This window comes from Martes martes (genome assembly GCF_963455335.1).
Source record: "Martes martes genome assembly, chromosome: 17".
NCBI lineage: Eukaryota > Metazoa > Chordata > Mammalia > Carnivora > Mustelidae > Martes > Martes martes.
In genome coordinates, this window is record NC_137905.1 from 12,528,516 (window position 1) to 12,544,007 (window position 15,492).

The 15,492-nt window shown below is 53.1% G+C and overlaps 1 protein-coding gene across 1 annotated transcript in view; it reads left to right on the top strand.

Moving 5' to 3' along the window:
- The window catches only part of FA2H (fatty acid 2-hydroxylase), a 48,170-nt gene that overhangs the window by 12,551 nt on the left and 20,127 nt on the right, over positions 1 to 15,492 (top strand). The window contains exon 2 of the mRNA XM_080829547.1: positions 14,302 to 14,394. Within this exon, the coding sequence (XP_080685673.1) occupies positions 14,302 to 14,394 (93 nt within the window). The remainder of the gene's footprint in view (positions 1 to 14,301; positions 14,395 to 15,492) is intronic.

Here is a 15,492-nt window from a genome sequence, read left to right on the forward strand (position 1 = left end):
ACACCAGTCATACTGGATTTCCAGTCCACCTTAACCCAGTATGACCTTAAAGGAACAGGATTACATCTGCAAATACCCTATTTCCAAATAAAATCGCATTCACAGGTTCTGAGTGAACATGAATTTGGTCTGGGTGGTGGGGCGGGGGCTGGAGACACCATTCTACCCAGTACCGAGATCATTAAACCACTTTGCCACTCAGACAACCTAGATCGGCATGGCTCAGTCAGTTAAGTTGTCCAACTCTTTTTTTTTTTTTAAGATTTTATTTATTTATTTGACAGACAGAGATCACAAGTAGGCAGAGAGGCAGACAGAGAGAGAGGGAGAAGTAGGCTCCCCGCTGAGCAGAGAGCCTGATATGTGGCTCGATCCCAGGACCCTGGGATCATGACCTGAGCTGAAGGCAGAGGCTTTAACCCACTGAGCCACCCAGGTGCCCCTAGTTGTCCAACTCTTGATTTTGGCTCTGGTCAAGATCTCGGGGTTGTGGGATCAAGCCCTGCATCAGGCTCTGTGATCAGCAGGAAGCCTGCTTGAGATTTTTCTCTCTCCCTGTCTGCCACCCCCCCCCCAAATATAAATAAATAAATAAATAAATAAATAAATAAATAAATCTTTAAAGGAAAAAGACTCTCCGGAGACAAGACCAGAAATCTGTGTTTTAAACAAGCACCCCATGTGGCTCAGAAGCTCCATCAAGTTTGCTACCCTTCTGTTCTAGAAGGCTAAGGGCAGAGGAAAAATGGGATGGAAAACTGGAAGCGTGAAAGTTGCTCAGTGGGCTGACCTCTCGGGATTACTTAAGAATCGGCATCGCCAAGCTCCGAGCATGCAGCTTGGCACAGAGCAGCTGCGCAGGCCGCCCACCCTCTCCCCGACCCAGCCAGAAGGAGCAGGGGCCTGGGCTCTGCAGCCCAAGACCTGTGCCCTGGTCCAGCTGTGTGTCCCATTGGCTGTGTGACACCGTGTGAGTAATTTAGTAAAACTCTCCCGGCCTCAGCTCCATCATTCCCTGCATCCCTACAGGGTTTGGTCGCGGGAGATCTGTAAGACCAAACATGTATGTTGAACAGAATCAGGATGACTACAAGCCCCCTCAGCCCCAGCTTCTGCTAAGAAAAGGTAGATTCCTTTTGAGAGATGGATGTCTTCAGAACCTGAGAGGCTATGTGCTCAGACCCTCTTGGGCAAAGCCACGCACCCTGGGGGGAGCTGGGGAGTGGTGACATTCTGGTCCCTCGCTGTTGTCCCTTCCCCCCAGCTAGGGTCTGGGGGTCTGTTCCGACCTGCTTTCCTCATTCTGTCTTCACCTGGACAGGGGTAGGGCTGGACCGGGAAACTCACCCCAGTCAGGGATGGACAGTCCCCAAATATTAGGCTGGCAAAGGCCCCAAGGGGTCCCAGGGATGTGCAGAGTCGCCTTGTTCTCCCCATGTCTTCTTCCTGTTTTAATATAACCCTAATATATGTGTTTATTGCACAAACACAGTAGTCTCCTCACGCTCAGACTGAGCTCATGTGCTTGGCACAAAAAGACATGTTGTAACTGCCCTCTTGGGGTGTGCCTGCCAGTGGTGAAGGGAGGGAGACAAATAGGACAGTTATAGGTGATTGATAAGAGCTACAATAGAATATTTTATACGTGTGTATGTATAAGAGTCTCTATGTGTATATGTATTATACAACAGAATAGGTAATATATTTCAGAATGGGGCCTGCGACAAAGTGACAGCTGGAACTTCTGATGGGAGGAGTCTAGGGTGACTTCTCTGAAGAGCTGATATCTGATGGATGACAAGGAGTCCTCATAAAGGAGAACTTGGTAAAAAAAAAAAAAAAAGAAAATCTAAGCAGAGGGAATAGCAAGTGCAAAGGTCCTGGGGTATGGTACGACTTAGTGGTGTTATATACCCAAAGGAAGGCTCTTTAAAAAAAAAAAAAGTTTTATTTATTTTAGAGGGAGAGAGAAAGAGTAAGCAGGGGAAGGGCAGAGGAGAGAGAGTCTCAAGCAGACTCCTTGCTGAGCGTGGAACCTGACCTGGGACTCGATCTCACAACCCTGAGATCATGACCAGAGCCAAAAATCAAGAGTTGGACGCTTAACCGACTGAGCCACTCAGGTGCCCTCTGAAAGGCGGCTCTGGTGCTGCTAGAGCATTGCAGATGAGGGGGAGCGTGGTCTGGGTGGGGGTGGGGGAAGCAGGGGCCTTGTCTCTGCAGAGCTCATGGTCATCATGAGGGGGTTTAGATTTTATCCTGAGAACAATGGGCTGGAGGATTGTAAGTGGAAGACTGGCAAAGTCGGTCTGCATTTTACTAGGTCATTCTGGCTGCAGAGGGGAGGCAGAAGGGGGTCAAGAGTGGAAGCAGGAAGAAAGCGAAGAGGACGCCCCCGCTGTTGACAGAGCCGCCGCTGAGACAAAAGGAAATGGCTGGGAACCAGAAATGTCGTGGGAGCGGAAGCACTATAACCTGCTGATGGATTAGATGCTGGGAGTAAGGGGAAGACTTGAGGATGACACCAAGGTGACTTGAGCAACTGGGTGGTTCGAGATATGGAAACGGTGAATCCTGGGGTGGAGGCCCAGGTTTGGGGTGAGGTAATCAGAGTACACTGAGGCCACATTAGGTTTGAAATGCCAAGGAAACACTCACGTAGAGATTTCAAATAGTTGTTGAATATATGAGTCCAGAGCTATGCTATCCAATATGGTAGCCATGTACCACGTGTGGCTATCTAATTTAAAATTAATTAAAATTAAAATCCAGTCCTTCAGTTATATGAGGCACATTCCAAACGCTCAGTTAGAAATATGGGGCTGGAGCTACTATATCGGACAGCACAGATCTAGAACATTTCCATCAGTGCAGAAAATTCTATGGGGCAGCATTCGTCTAGAGCCGTGGCGCAGAGCTGAGAGGTATTTCTCTCTAGGATAATGACGTCCTAATCTGGTGACTCTGGTCCAGCAAGCTGGTATCCTCGTGTTGTTCACAAATAGCTCCTTCTTGTCCTTGACCACACCAGACTGTGTATGTAAGTGATGTCCCTGAGTGGTGGCTCTATCAGAGAGGCCCTGACCACCCAGAAGGACAGCTTGCCCTAGGGCTGTTCAAGGACTTCATCCCCTGGGGCTAAAGCACCTTATAGGGATGAGGATAAACATAGTGTTTGATAAGCATAAAACAGGGCGCGTAGACCAGCACTCCCCAGGAGACACCAGTTCTAGGGCTAACTGTGCTGATTCTGCTAGTTTAAGAGACGTGCAGTGGGTTTGGGGTTAGGGTAAATGAGAGTGGAAAAGAAGACATAAGCTCTGAGTCCAACAGTCTTGTGTTCTAGAATTATCTGTACCACTGGAGACAAGCCAGTCAACCCCTCTGAACGTAAGCATCCTCAAAGAAAATTCCAGGTCCAGGCGAGGGAAGAGGGAATTGTTCGGACCAGCAGGTTGGAATCTGTAAAAAAGTAGCAGGTGTGAGGTATGTCGATTTGTGGGGTGGTTGTTCTGTTTCGCTGACAAAACAAACAGGTGAGGGCCTTCTCGTGTTCTTGGCAATATAATCATTTGTCATTTTGTAACCGATGATGAGAACGAGTAAGTTATCTCTCTTTAACTAATAGATTATAAAAGGAAAATTTAGGAGTATTGTTTCTGGGATAGTGATATATGGAGTCATTTGTAAACAGTGGTTTTGTTTCTCCTTTTAAAAACAGCAAAATAGGGACACCTGGGTGGCTCAGTGGGTTAAGCCGCTGCCTTCGGCTCAGGTCATGATCTCAGGGTCCTGGCATCAAGCCCCCACATCTGACTCTCTGCTCGGCAGGAATCCTGCTTCCCCCTCTGTCTCTGCCTGCTTCTCTGCCTGTTTGTGATCTCTCTCTGCCAAATAAATAAATAAAATCTTTTTTAAAAAATTAATTAAAAAAAAATAAAAACAGCAAAATAGGGGCGCCTGGGTGGCTCAGTTGGTTAAGTGTCTTTCTTTGGCTCAAGTCATGACCTCGGGGCCTGGGATCGAGCCCAGGGTTGGGCTCCCTGCTCAGCGGGGAGCCTGCTTCTCCCTCTCCTTCTCCCTCTGCTTCTGCTCTCCCTCCCCCCTGCTCCTGCTCATTCTCTGTTTCTGTCTCTCTCAAATAAAATCCTTTAAAAAAAAAGAATAAAAACAGTAAAATACAGTATTTTGAGGATAATCCATACAGATTGGAATGTGACATGATCAACCAAAATGTATTTTAACATAGAAATTGGGCCAGTGAGGCGATAATATATTTTTTAGATGGTTTAAATGTATTTCCCTCATGCATAGCATGTTCTGTAAGCCTGCCCTGAGGTGACTTGAGGTCTAAGTTTGAAGGGACTACAATCTAGAAATGTCCTATCAGATCCCCAAAAGGGATTCTGGGGAACTCATTTCCTGCAGGCTGCTGAGGCTACTTCTCAAAGTCGAAACCCAGGGGCCGGGGAGCCCGGCAGGATTTTGTAAGGCAGGACTGAGGAGGAGAGCCTCAGAGAGCTCCTCTCGTCCACACTGACCAAGCCCAGGTTGCCCCCCGCACTGTCCCACCCAACCCCAGGCTCCCAGCTGCTCCAAATCCCAGAGTCAGGCTTTCATTGGGGAAAAAAATCACATGTCCACTTGACTCTTGGTGCCTTTCTAGAAATGGTGCCGTCATCTGAGGTCAGAGGCGAGAGAGGAAAGGCTCCCCGTGGATGCAGACGGTCCATGGCAGGGACTAGTAGAAAATCCCATTAGCAGTCTGAAAACTTGTGGGTGTACTCCAGAGAGATTTGAGGAGAAAATTAGTATTTTTAATCCACTGGCCCCCTTTTCTGATGGCCTGGATTGTCCACCTAGATGGGCCTCTGCTTCCGGGGATGAGGTTTCTGGTGACGTCCTCCAAGGGGGACCATTTCATGAGGAGAAGCCGCACCAGGTGAGCACATGTCAAGGATCCAGGAGGCTCAGACTGGCCTGTGGGTACCGGTACCCCCACATCTGAGCCGGAGAAGCTGGGCACAGCTCCGGCACACACTTCCCACTCGCTTTCTCTTCTTTCTTATTCCTGTCGCGAATACAGGGGCAGCCGCGGGCAGAGCCCCTCTCCTTGCAGCCGTCGTGGGTGGGTGAGAAGTGGGGGTGCTTTTGGAATGCCTCATCACTTGCCACGTATTATTACTGTTTTCCTGGGGTTTTGTACAGATAGGCTGTATGTTAAACGTTTTAAGGACAGGCCTGGCTTCTGACTTAAACCCAGTCTGGCAGAGGGCAGCTTATTAGAAATGAAAGCAAGCGGATCCTGCTGCCACATTTCTAGCTGTTGAAAGTGGTCGCTGGAGTCCTCGGGGTTGGGCTTGTTAACCCAGAAGGAAGACTCTGGGCGCCGCTGTGGCCGGGGCACCGTCCTCCTCCCTGAGGCCTGCCCCTTCCTACCTGCCCAGGACGCTGTGCTCCCCAGGCACGTGGGACGCCCGGAGCCTGCCCTCCTTCGGGCCTCTAGAGGCTGGGGGACAGCTGGACACAGGGCCTGGGCACCAGCTCATTTCAGAGAAAGGGTTTCAGGCCAAACCCAGGCTGCGGGATAAAAGGCCATCTGTCCATCTCTGGGTGCCCAGCCCCGGCTTTCCTGAACAACATTCCTTTATGCCAGCCCGCCCCCCCCAGCCCGCCCCCCGCGCCCCCGCCCTCCGCACACTGCTGCCTTTCACCGCCTCTGGGCCGGCTTGTTTGTTTGTTGTGCAGAGGGAGGCTCTCTGTTGTTCTCGTTTCTCTCCCCCCCCACCAGACACCCTCCAAGCAAACCCTCCTTGGGGACCACAGAGTCTGGGGCCCTGGAGAGGGCAGGGGGCTAAGGCAGAGTCCAAGCCAGGACCTTGGGGGCCTCCCAGGGAGTGCTCCCAAAGGAGGCAGAGGAGGGCATGAAGAACCTTCGAGAGACAGCCCTGGAAGTAGTTTCCTGTCTTGCTGTCCCAGCCATCACATGAGACTCCTTGAAGCAGTGACTTGGGGCCTCTGTGCCCCCTGCTTCTCCCTTCTTTCAGGGAGAATCACATGTGATACCACTGAGACACCAGCCCCACACGCGGGCTGGTGATGGTGTGCACCATGGACGTGGCCTGGCTGTCCCGGAGGGCCGCACGTCCCAGCAGAGGGGAAGGGCCAAGTAGACCAAGGTTTCCACTAAAGACGGCGGGTTGCCTGACCCCCTCCCTCCACCCCGGCCCCGCTCCCAGTTCCTCTGAAAACTGAGTGGGGAAAACCGAGGAGTGACTTTCCAGGCCCTGAGGAAGGGGACTGAGGCCAGCCCTGGTGCGGGACAGCAACCAGAGAGCTAGGAAGGGGGCGGTGCTTGCGTGTCTCTCCCATGGAGGGGGGGGCTCTCTGGGCTGCCCCAGCGGATCTGGTAGGAAGGCTGTGTGGATGACAAGACCCCGGTTCCTGCTGCGTCCTCGGTGGAGGAGGAGACGCAGATTCGTTGTCCACATGTCCCTGGATGCCTGTACCTGTTGTTTTCACTCCTGGTTGAATTCCTTCTCCTTTCGCGGCCCTGGCTGGATCCCAAAGGAAACTGGCTCAGGCCTGGTGTGAGCTGGCTGGGCTTGCAGAGTCCCACTGCCCGGCAGGGGGGCTTAGGCGACAGAGATCGGTGGTCTCAGGGCTCCGGTGGCTGGAAGTCCTAGATCAAGGTGTCAGTAGGGTTGGTTCCCTCTCAGGCTGAGAGGGAGAATGGGTTCCAGGCCTCTCCCTAGCTTTTTTGGTTTGTAGATGCTTCACCTTCATCTCTGCCTTCGTTTTCACTCGTTGTTCTCCCTGAGGGTGCGTCTATCTCCAGATTTCACCCTTTTCTAGGGACACAAGTCATAGAGGACTAAGGCCCACTCTGAGGACCTCATTTTAACTAATCCCATCTACAATGGCCCTACCTCCAAAATAAGGTCACATTTTGAGACACTGGGGGGCCAACATTTCAATGTAGGAACTTGGCAGGCCTCTGTACTGGAAAGTGAGCCCTGGAGGTAACCACCTTGGCGCATGTCCTATGTCTCCACCATGATTCCTTCCCCATCACAGACTTTTGTCTCCTTTCTAGTCACACAAGGGGAAAGAGAACCAGTAGAAATCAGCGTCCGCCACCCCCTTCTGCTTCCTCTTGAAGCCAATCAATCCTGTCCGCTAGGCTGGAGGGAGGAGGAGGCTGAGGGTCACCCCTCGCTGGACCTTGCTTAGAGCTCTGGTACCCCACCTACCCAGGGCCTTGGTACAGCTGACCCTGTAGGCCTGCCCCATGTGGGCGCAGCCCAGGCTGCGCCCTAGACTCCCTTTTCTGGGCATGGGAACCCTGGCTCCTGCCTGCCCGAGCGTGTCCTTCCTGTGGCTGTACCATGAGGCCGGAGGACTGCGGCTCCCCCGGACATTTCAAACCTGCAAACCAAGGGCCACGTTTGTGTTCAGACAGTTTGGTTTGGCCCATGTCTTGTTTTTTTTTTTTTTTTTTAAAGATTTTGTTTTTTATTCATTTGACAGACAGAGATCACAAGCAGGCAGAGAGGCAGGCAGAGAGAGAAAGGAGGAAGCAGGCTCCCCGCTGAGCAGACAGCCCGATGCGGGCTAGATCCCAGGATCCTGAGATCATGACCTGAGCTGAAGGCAGAGGCTTTAACCCACTGAGCCACCCAGGCGCCCCTGGCCCATGTCTTTTGTTTGCTTATTTTAAATGCAAAGCAAATTTTAAAATCTGGAGATTTCCCCTAAAAAGCTGGCTTCCTGGCTTTTCTTAGAAACTGGAAGGTTTACAACCCTGAGTTCCTGTGTCACCTGACCTGGATCTAAGTCAGGGCTGCCCCCTCTGGTTCACCGCGGTCCGCTATGCTCAAGACCAAGGGACAGTGACCTTCCATTACTGCTCTCAGCGCATTTCCTTTTTTCTTTCTTTCATCTCTAGCAAAAGGGTGCCTCATGGTTTTGTTTGTTTTGTTTCACGGTACCTCATGTTTCCAAAATGAGAGCGAGCATCTTTCCTTGTGGAGGTGAAGGATGTGCCTCCATGTTTCTTGTGCAAACAAACTGAGTCTGCGTTATGAACCACACCCTGCCTGCTTCACTCACTGGTGGCACCTGTCCGACCTCTGAGGACAGGGCAGGAACTCGGGGTGCCCTCTCAGGGATAAGCAGTTTCTTGTTCTGTGGGTCACATAGCACGTTGAGAGTGGAGCCTGGTCTCGAACCAGGTCCCTTAGTCTTGAGGCGAACCTGCACCATCTCGAACTAGAGGCTGGGCCCAGATACTTCCCCTGGCCCCCAGCTGCCCCCAAGGGCTACCTCCTTGAGGGACAGGTGTGTGGAGGGCACTGGCGGAACCTTGGGGAGCTGGAGGTAATAACTCCTGTGTCGTCTGTGAATTCGGGTCTGAGAGTGCTGAACTCAGTGTGAGAGAGGGCGGAGGATGGAGCCCAGGGGAAGGGGCAGTGGTGTCCAGGAGACGGGAGCTGTGGCTTGGGCAGACCCAAGAAGTACAATGCCTCCCGAGCAGCTGGGAACCAGTAGAAGCGAGGGCCGGCCCTGCTGTCCCACTGGCTTTTCTCCCTGCAGCTCCGCACTGCGGTTGGAGGACCCAGGGAGATGGGAATGCCCTCTTTACTGCCCCCACCATATCACCCAACACGGTCAGTGGTTCCCACCTCAGAGTGGGTGGTGCCTGCCCACCCCGTCTCCCGGGTGGAGCACGTTGGCCATTCTCGAGCACGCTGACCTTCTCTCTCCAAGTACACGTGGGCTTTGGGAGACTTTGGGCAGCTCTCTTTCTACCTGCCCCACCCCCACTTTGGTGGACTCTCCAGGACTGGGCCCCTAGAGCCTCCACAGGCCACCATGTACTCATTATCGTATCATTAAGCCCTAAATGCTGATGCCTTGCCAGCTACCTGGGACCCGGCGGTGAACAGGACAGCGGGATCTCCAGCCTGTGGTACAGCTTGGGAGACAGTCACAGGGCAATGCATGAGGAGAGCAACATGCTTTCGGCCCCAGCAGCACCCGGCTGCCCTGGTCAGGCTTCTCCCAGCTTTGGGGCCCATCACAAAAGTGCTTTCAGCCGTGTTCCAGCCTGCCGTCCCAGGGTGGAAAGGTCGGAGGCCCCAGGACGACCGGGTGGGTCTTCAGCTCCATTCTTGCTGTCCCACGACCATCTGTGTCCCTCAGGTGGATCCTGAAGTTGTCACCTTCCACGGGTGGGTTACACACCCCGGGTCAAGCCCCATTCATTCGCATGCGGGCTGACCGTTCTCGAAAAAGCCTGAGAGCCTGAGTCGCGAGCGCTCCCTTCCCTTACCACGATACTGAAACACATTCGACCAGAAGGCAGAGCCATTGCCAAAGACTCGTGAAGAGCGCACGCGTTCTTCGCTTTCTGACACTCTTTTGGTTTTTGAAGATCTCTTGGGCTTGCTTCCAGGACCAGGAGAGTCTTTTAAATAATGCATTGTGGAAGTTTCCAAGAAACTTAAAAAAAAAAAAAAATCTTTTCAAGCCTGAGTTATAGCCTAGTTCCCAGGAGTGACCTTTACACACTTCTGATTCATGGATGGTGTTTGCCTGTGGAATTCAAGGGTGAGCCCGGCTCAACTGTAAAATAAACACTGGGGCCTGGAAGCCTGGAAAACGCGGCCCAGACCAGTGTGTGCGGTGCAGTGGCTCCCGGTAGGACTCATTCCTGGGACCCCCCGCCCCTGCGCCCCGGCTCAGACGGGAGCGGCCTCCAGAGTGCGGATCTGGGCCCATCTTCGGGAAGGGCTTCGTCCTGTTTGTGAGTGGAGAGGCCTTTTAGAGCTTTTGAACTCTCACAGTAGACTCGAGAAAGAGTCGGTGAAAGACACGCTAGAGGACACTTCCTGGTGCCTGAGCGTGTCTGCTCCTGGCCGTACCAGCGTGCTGCTTGCCCTCACTCTCCTTGAAGTCTCCCAGACCAGAGGTGTGGACGGCCTTGTGATTAATAACCTGGGCTTCTGCCAGCGAGGGGTGTGGTCCCGATGAGGCCACCTGGGGAGCACCCTGCATGCGTATATGGTCCGTCTGGAATGCATTTGCCCAGAGCCTATCACCCACGACATTGCTACCTGGTGGCTCCAGCTCTCTGAGTTGCGATTAAGCTGGGGCGGCAGAAGGAGGGAAGAGGACAGGAGGAAGTGGGACCTGGCCCCTTCCCTGCCTCCTTCTTTTCCTCATCCTCCGTGCGCAGGGGCCGTGCACCCCAGTGCCAGGCTTCATTCATGGGGGTCTGGCCCAGGGTTCAAGGGTCCCCTCCTGCGGGAATCCCCATTCAGTGCTGGGGATGCGAGCCCATGAGCCATGCCGCGCGGGCGTGGCTCTCTCCCGCTCCCCTCCTTTCACCTGGAATATTTCCAGATGAAGGAAAAAAATGTCAAGGTTCTGTTTCCATTTGAAGCCAACACCTGTCTGTGAAAGTGGGTTTTTAGTAATGTTTAAGAAAACCTCAGGAGCAGGGCGCCTGGGTGGCTCAGTCGTTTTAGCCTGGGAGTCTCAGTTTCAGCCCAGGCTGTGATCTCGGGGTCGTGGGATCGAGCCGCGTATGGGGCTCCATGCTCAGCGTGGAGTCTGGTTGGAGATTCTTTCTGTCTGCCGCCCCCACGCCCCGCAACTTTCGCCCTCAAATAAATGCATAAATCTTTTTTTTTTAAAAGGCATAAATCTTTAAAGAAAGAAAGGGAAAAAAAAACCCTGAGAACTGGAACAAGGGAACATTTGCTCTACTTCCTGTTACTCAGAGTCTGTCGAGCCCCGCGCCGGCTACTTTGAGCCAAGAAAATAATTAAAAACAAAATTTTAGGTTGTAATTTTTCTGCATTAAAAAATATTTACAGGGGCGCCTGGGTGGCTCAGTGGGTTAAGCCTCTGCCTTTGGCTCAGGTCATGATCTCAGGGTTCTGGGATCGAGCCCTGCATCGGGCTCTCTGCTCAGCAGGGGGCCTGCTTCCCCCTCTCTCTCTGCCTGCCTCTCTGCCTACTTGTGATCTGTCTGTCAAATAAATAAATAAAATCTTTTTTAAAAAATTTACAAATAGGGCCCATTTTTTAAAAAAAGGAATGTCAGTGTAAAGTTGCCAAATGTCCTTCTTTAGAAAAAACTGCCTTGTCTGGAAGTATGCCTTTTCTACCTATTTGGTCTGGAAACTTCCTTTCAGTTTTGAAATACTGCTGCTGATAATTTTTAAAAATATATTTATTTGGCAAAATAAAAGGCTAGTGCTCCTGTATCAGTCTGAGGCAATTTTCATCCTACTTATCCTGTTGTACTTGGTCAAAGGGCACCAAGGATATATGGCCCAGATTATTGCAAGTTTGACCCTTGTATCTGGGCACTGTCCTATCCAGACGGGCATTTTAAGATGGTGTGTTCAGTGTCCTGGGCCACTTCTCTCCTCGAAGCAGGTTTGATTTCCATTTCCAAGAGGCGGGAACCCTGCAGAACCCAGGGTTTTATGATAACCCAGCAGGCAAGCCCACCATCCTGTAGTACCTTGGGGAACCGTGGCCAGTTTGCAGAGAATACTGACACATGCCCCACTCAAGAAATAACGATTGGGGCATTTAATATTTTGGGGAGCCCATCGTAGGCACCCTAAGAAAGAGGAAACCTATCCTGCCCTATTGGAACCTATCACACCATTGGACAACAAGATAATTGACCGAACGTACAAAAAACAACAAGGGGCAGTAAATTATAGATAAGCAACGGGGGCAGTGGGACACATGGAAAGTATGATTTTTTTAAACGTTGGAAAATGAAGAGGTCATACAGTTGTTTGTACGGTTCCTAGGACAATGACAGGCTGGGTACGTAGTAACTGTTTATGAATATTAACCTTTGTCATCATCCTGGAAGGATGACATTTGAGAAGGAAGATACTGGCTACAGGGGAAAATTGATGTTCATCCAAGGGCATTAGAAGCGGAGGAGTTTGGAAATAGAAGGGAAAGATTCTGGGAGGCCAACCAGAAGCCGATTTACAGGGGAAGTGCAGGAAGTGGCGTCAGAGGGGACTGCGGGGCTTTTGGGCCAGACTATGATGTGGGAACATTCTCCAGAGGCAAGGAGTGGGGCCAGGGTCAGAGAGACAGGCTCTGGGCTGGTGCTCTGGCACATCGTAGGTGCTCAAACATGTGTGATGGACGAACGGAGGAAAGCCGTGTGGGAAGGAAGATCTGGGAGAAGAGGCAGGGGGCCACAGTGATATTGCACGGAGACCATCAGCCCCGAAGAGGAAGCTGATGCGGCACCAAGGCTTCAGACTGTCACTGCAGACTTCCCATCTCCGATCTCATTTCCAGGCTTTCTCTGTTTTCCACTCCCTACTACCTGCCTCCCTGCTCTGCCCTGTTTTGGGCATCCAGTCATCACCCACCTTTCGGGCCCCTCCAGTGAACAGGTTTGTGGGTCCAAACCACCTCCTGGACCGCATCAGCGCTGCACATGATGCCCCAGCAGCAGCTCATACAAAAGGCTTTAGGTGACCATAAGTTAAGTGAATGAACGCACAGGATGGCCGGCCAAAGGGCCGGTGGGGGCTCAGTTCCCCGGCTATCCCACGCCAGGAGGCCGCGAGCCCCGCTGTTGTGTACTGGTCCTGTCACATCTGCCATGGAAGAGGGACAGTGGGCCGGTCCCGATGCTTAGAGACCCTGTTGCATCCTCCGATGGTCTCAGAGAAAGGCAGGTGGCAGGTGCTGGGGTGTTGACTGTCCTCAAATATGTGTCAGGCTGGCAGGTGACAAAGAAAAAGTGTGCTCAATCCTGGAGGGAAGGGACCGGAACCCTCAGAGAACAGTCCAGACTTGAGGGAGCAGAAACACGGGCCAGGTGGATGGGGGCTCTGTGCCCCGTGCCGTAAGGTTGTTCAGCTGGTTGTGCCCCCGGACAGAGGTGTGTCTGCCGTTCAGGGAAGTCTGAAAAGCCTGGCACAAAACCCTCCCCTGCCCTGTTTGGGATGGGTGCAGAGAAGGATCCGATGACCCTACTAAAGAAAGGATTTGGAGAAATGATTATCCAGGAGGATAATCCAGGAGGATAAATGATTATCCAGGAGGGAAAATCAATACTGCAGTGGCTGTGGGGGGGGGCACTCTGGGGTATTTTGAGGCTAGAACAGAACTGGAAGGGGCAGGTGTATTAGAGGACATTTATTTTGGACACTTAGAGAGTTTCACCATATAATAGCTATAAAACCCACTCTTCTCTGTCCGTAAGAGGTCTTTCAAGACACTTTTTAAAAGAATTTGCATTTCAGCATAGCAGTCCAGACTGAGGTACAGAACTACCCACCCCAAGACAGGAAGCCTAATTTTACTTGGGTGAATATGGGTTTCCCCCAGAAAATGCCAGTATCATTGTCACCACCAGGTTCTCTCGGTTCATTTGGGAAAAAACTATAAGGATTGTGCCAGTAGAAACCCCAAAGGCCTTCCCAGACAGGCTCCTCAGTTCTTGCCAGTATCCTGCTACCAAGGGCCCCGCCATGGCCACCAGCACCACGGTTCCCTTTAGTGTCCGGCAGGCCTCCCGTCAGCACGGGCTCTCCCCACCTTTCCTGCAGAGAGACGTGAGTTTCACCTACACGCTGGCCTGACCTCTCCAGCCTCACCCCGGGTGACATCAGGGCTAGCTGCAGCCACGTGACCTTCCTGGGACATTCCGTTTCCTTCTGACCTGGCCTCTTGGCGACTCCGATTTCACCTTGAGCCCATCTGGGCATCTGGCTGCCGGTTCCGCCCCACGTACGGCTGCTGACCCACGCATGGGAGTTCCTGGAGGGACGTCTCCCTCTCTCTGCTGCCTTTCTGATGGGCGTGCAGTCCTAGATGGCTCTGCACAGGCTGTGGCATTATCTTACCAGGAAGGGAGGGAGCTGGGGTAGTCATTGGCATGACACAGTGAGGCTGCCAGGTACCTGGGGTGCCATCCTGTGACTCTCTCTGCCTGACACCTGCCAGGGACCTAGAGAGAGAGGCTGGCAGGGCACCCTTGCCCACAGCATACCCACTAATGGCTCTCACTTCCCTACAGCCTCTCTGCCAGCTTCTTTTCTCTCCCGTATCTAGCTATTTTCAAAGCCACTCAGTGTCTTTGATTTCCACCCTACCTGCCACTCCCCTGCCCCGCCCCATCATGGGGCTCTCACCACTTGGGACTGCCTCGCTGTGGGGTGGCTCCCTGCTCCCTTGTCCTCCAGCCCCCCACCTCCACCCAGCGCCTTAGGTAATCACCGTATCTTCTCTCCCCAGGGCTCCGTGGAGAATGGGACTGTGACCCCTGCGAACACTCAAAAGACAGACCCTTGGATGGAGCCAAAGCTCAAAGCCGTGGATTGGGACAAGGTAGCTGGCACGGGGCAGGGCGGGGTGATGACCCAGGGCTCCCGGGGCCAAGGCCAGAGTGTGTGGAGCACAAGGCTATGGTTATTCATAACATTTTCCCAAGAGGAATGAGGATGGGGAAGCAGGTGCTCGCAGCTCACAGTCATGATCTGAGCCAACAAACCCCAGCTAAGGTGGCGGTGAGTGTGGGGAAGCTGGGCCCAAGGAGGTCTACGTAGACCCCGGCCCTCAAGACCCCAGAGGGCGGTCTCCCACAAGGGCCTGGAGCTGGGAAGAGCGCGATGGTAAATTCAGAAGGTCCAGACACACCCACCTTGACCAGCGCGCAAGGCAAAGCTGCTCCCAGGGACCAACAATCACTCGCAAGAGTTGCCAGCCTCGACGGGCTTGGGAGCCTGCTGAAGCCAGGGGAGATGGATTTGGAACCATTTACATTTGTCTGCCTGGGAGACTGGAGACAGGAGGATGCCTGGGATACACCTGGGAGATCGGGGGGAGCCGGCCTTGAGAGGCATTTCCCTCCAACCCGGGTGGTAGGGCCGTCCCAATCCTGGAACGGATTTCACTGTGCCCCTCCATAAATGTACCCTACCTGTGTTGGACACTGGGGACAAGAGACAAACAGGACAGGCCCCACTCCCCAGGGAGCTCACACCCTGCGGGGGTGAGAGGGAGGACAGCTCCCCCCAACAATTATTCCCACATGGGGAGATGGGAGAAGCACACCCAGAGAACACAGGTGGCCCGAGGTGGGGAGGACTCCACAAAAGCTGAATGTTTCCTGGGCCCCTTTGGCCGGGACCCCAGGAACTCGGAGGTAGGATCTGTGATGTGGAAATTGCCACTGCCTCTCCGGGAGCTCATCCGCCCATGGCAAAGACACCTTTGGGTGTGCTACTAGAAAGCTGCCGACAGGTTGTTCTGGGGCCCATCCCCCTCAGGGAGGCATAAAAACCGAAAGGGAAATGGGCCAGCGGGAGGGAAGGCTTGCCACACCGCTTGCCCCCAGAGGGCTCACCAGAAACGGGGTGCTGACCTCAACCCCTAGGTTGGCCACAATGGCTTGTTGCCCAGGCCGGGGTCTGAGGTTGGGGAGGG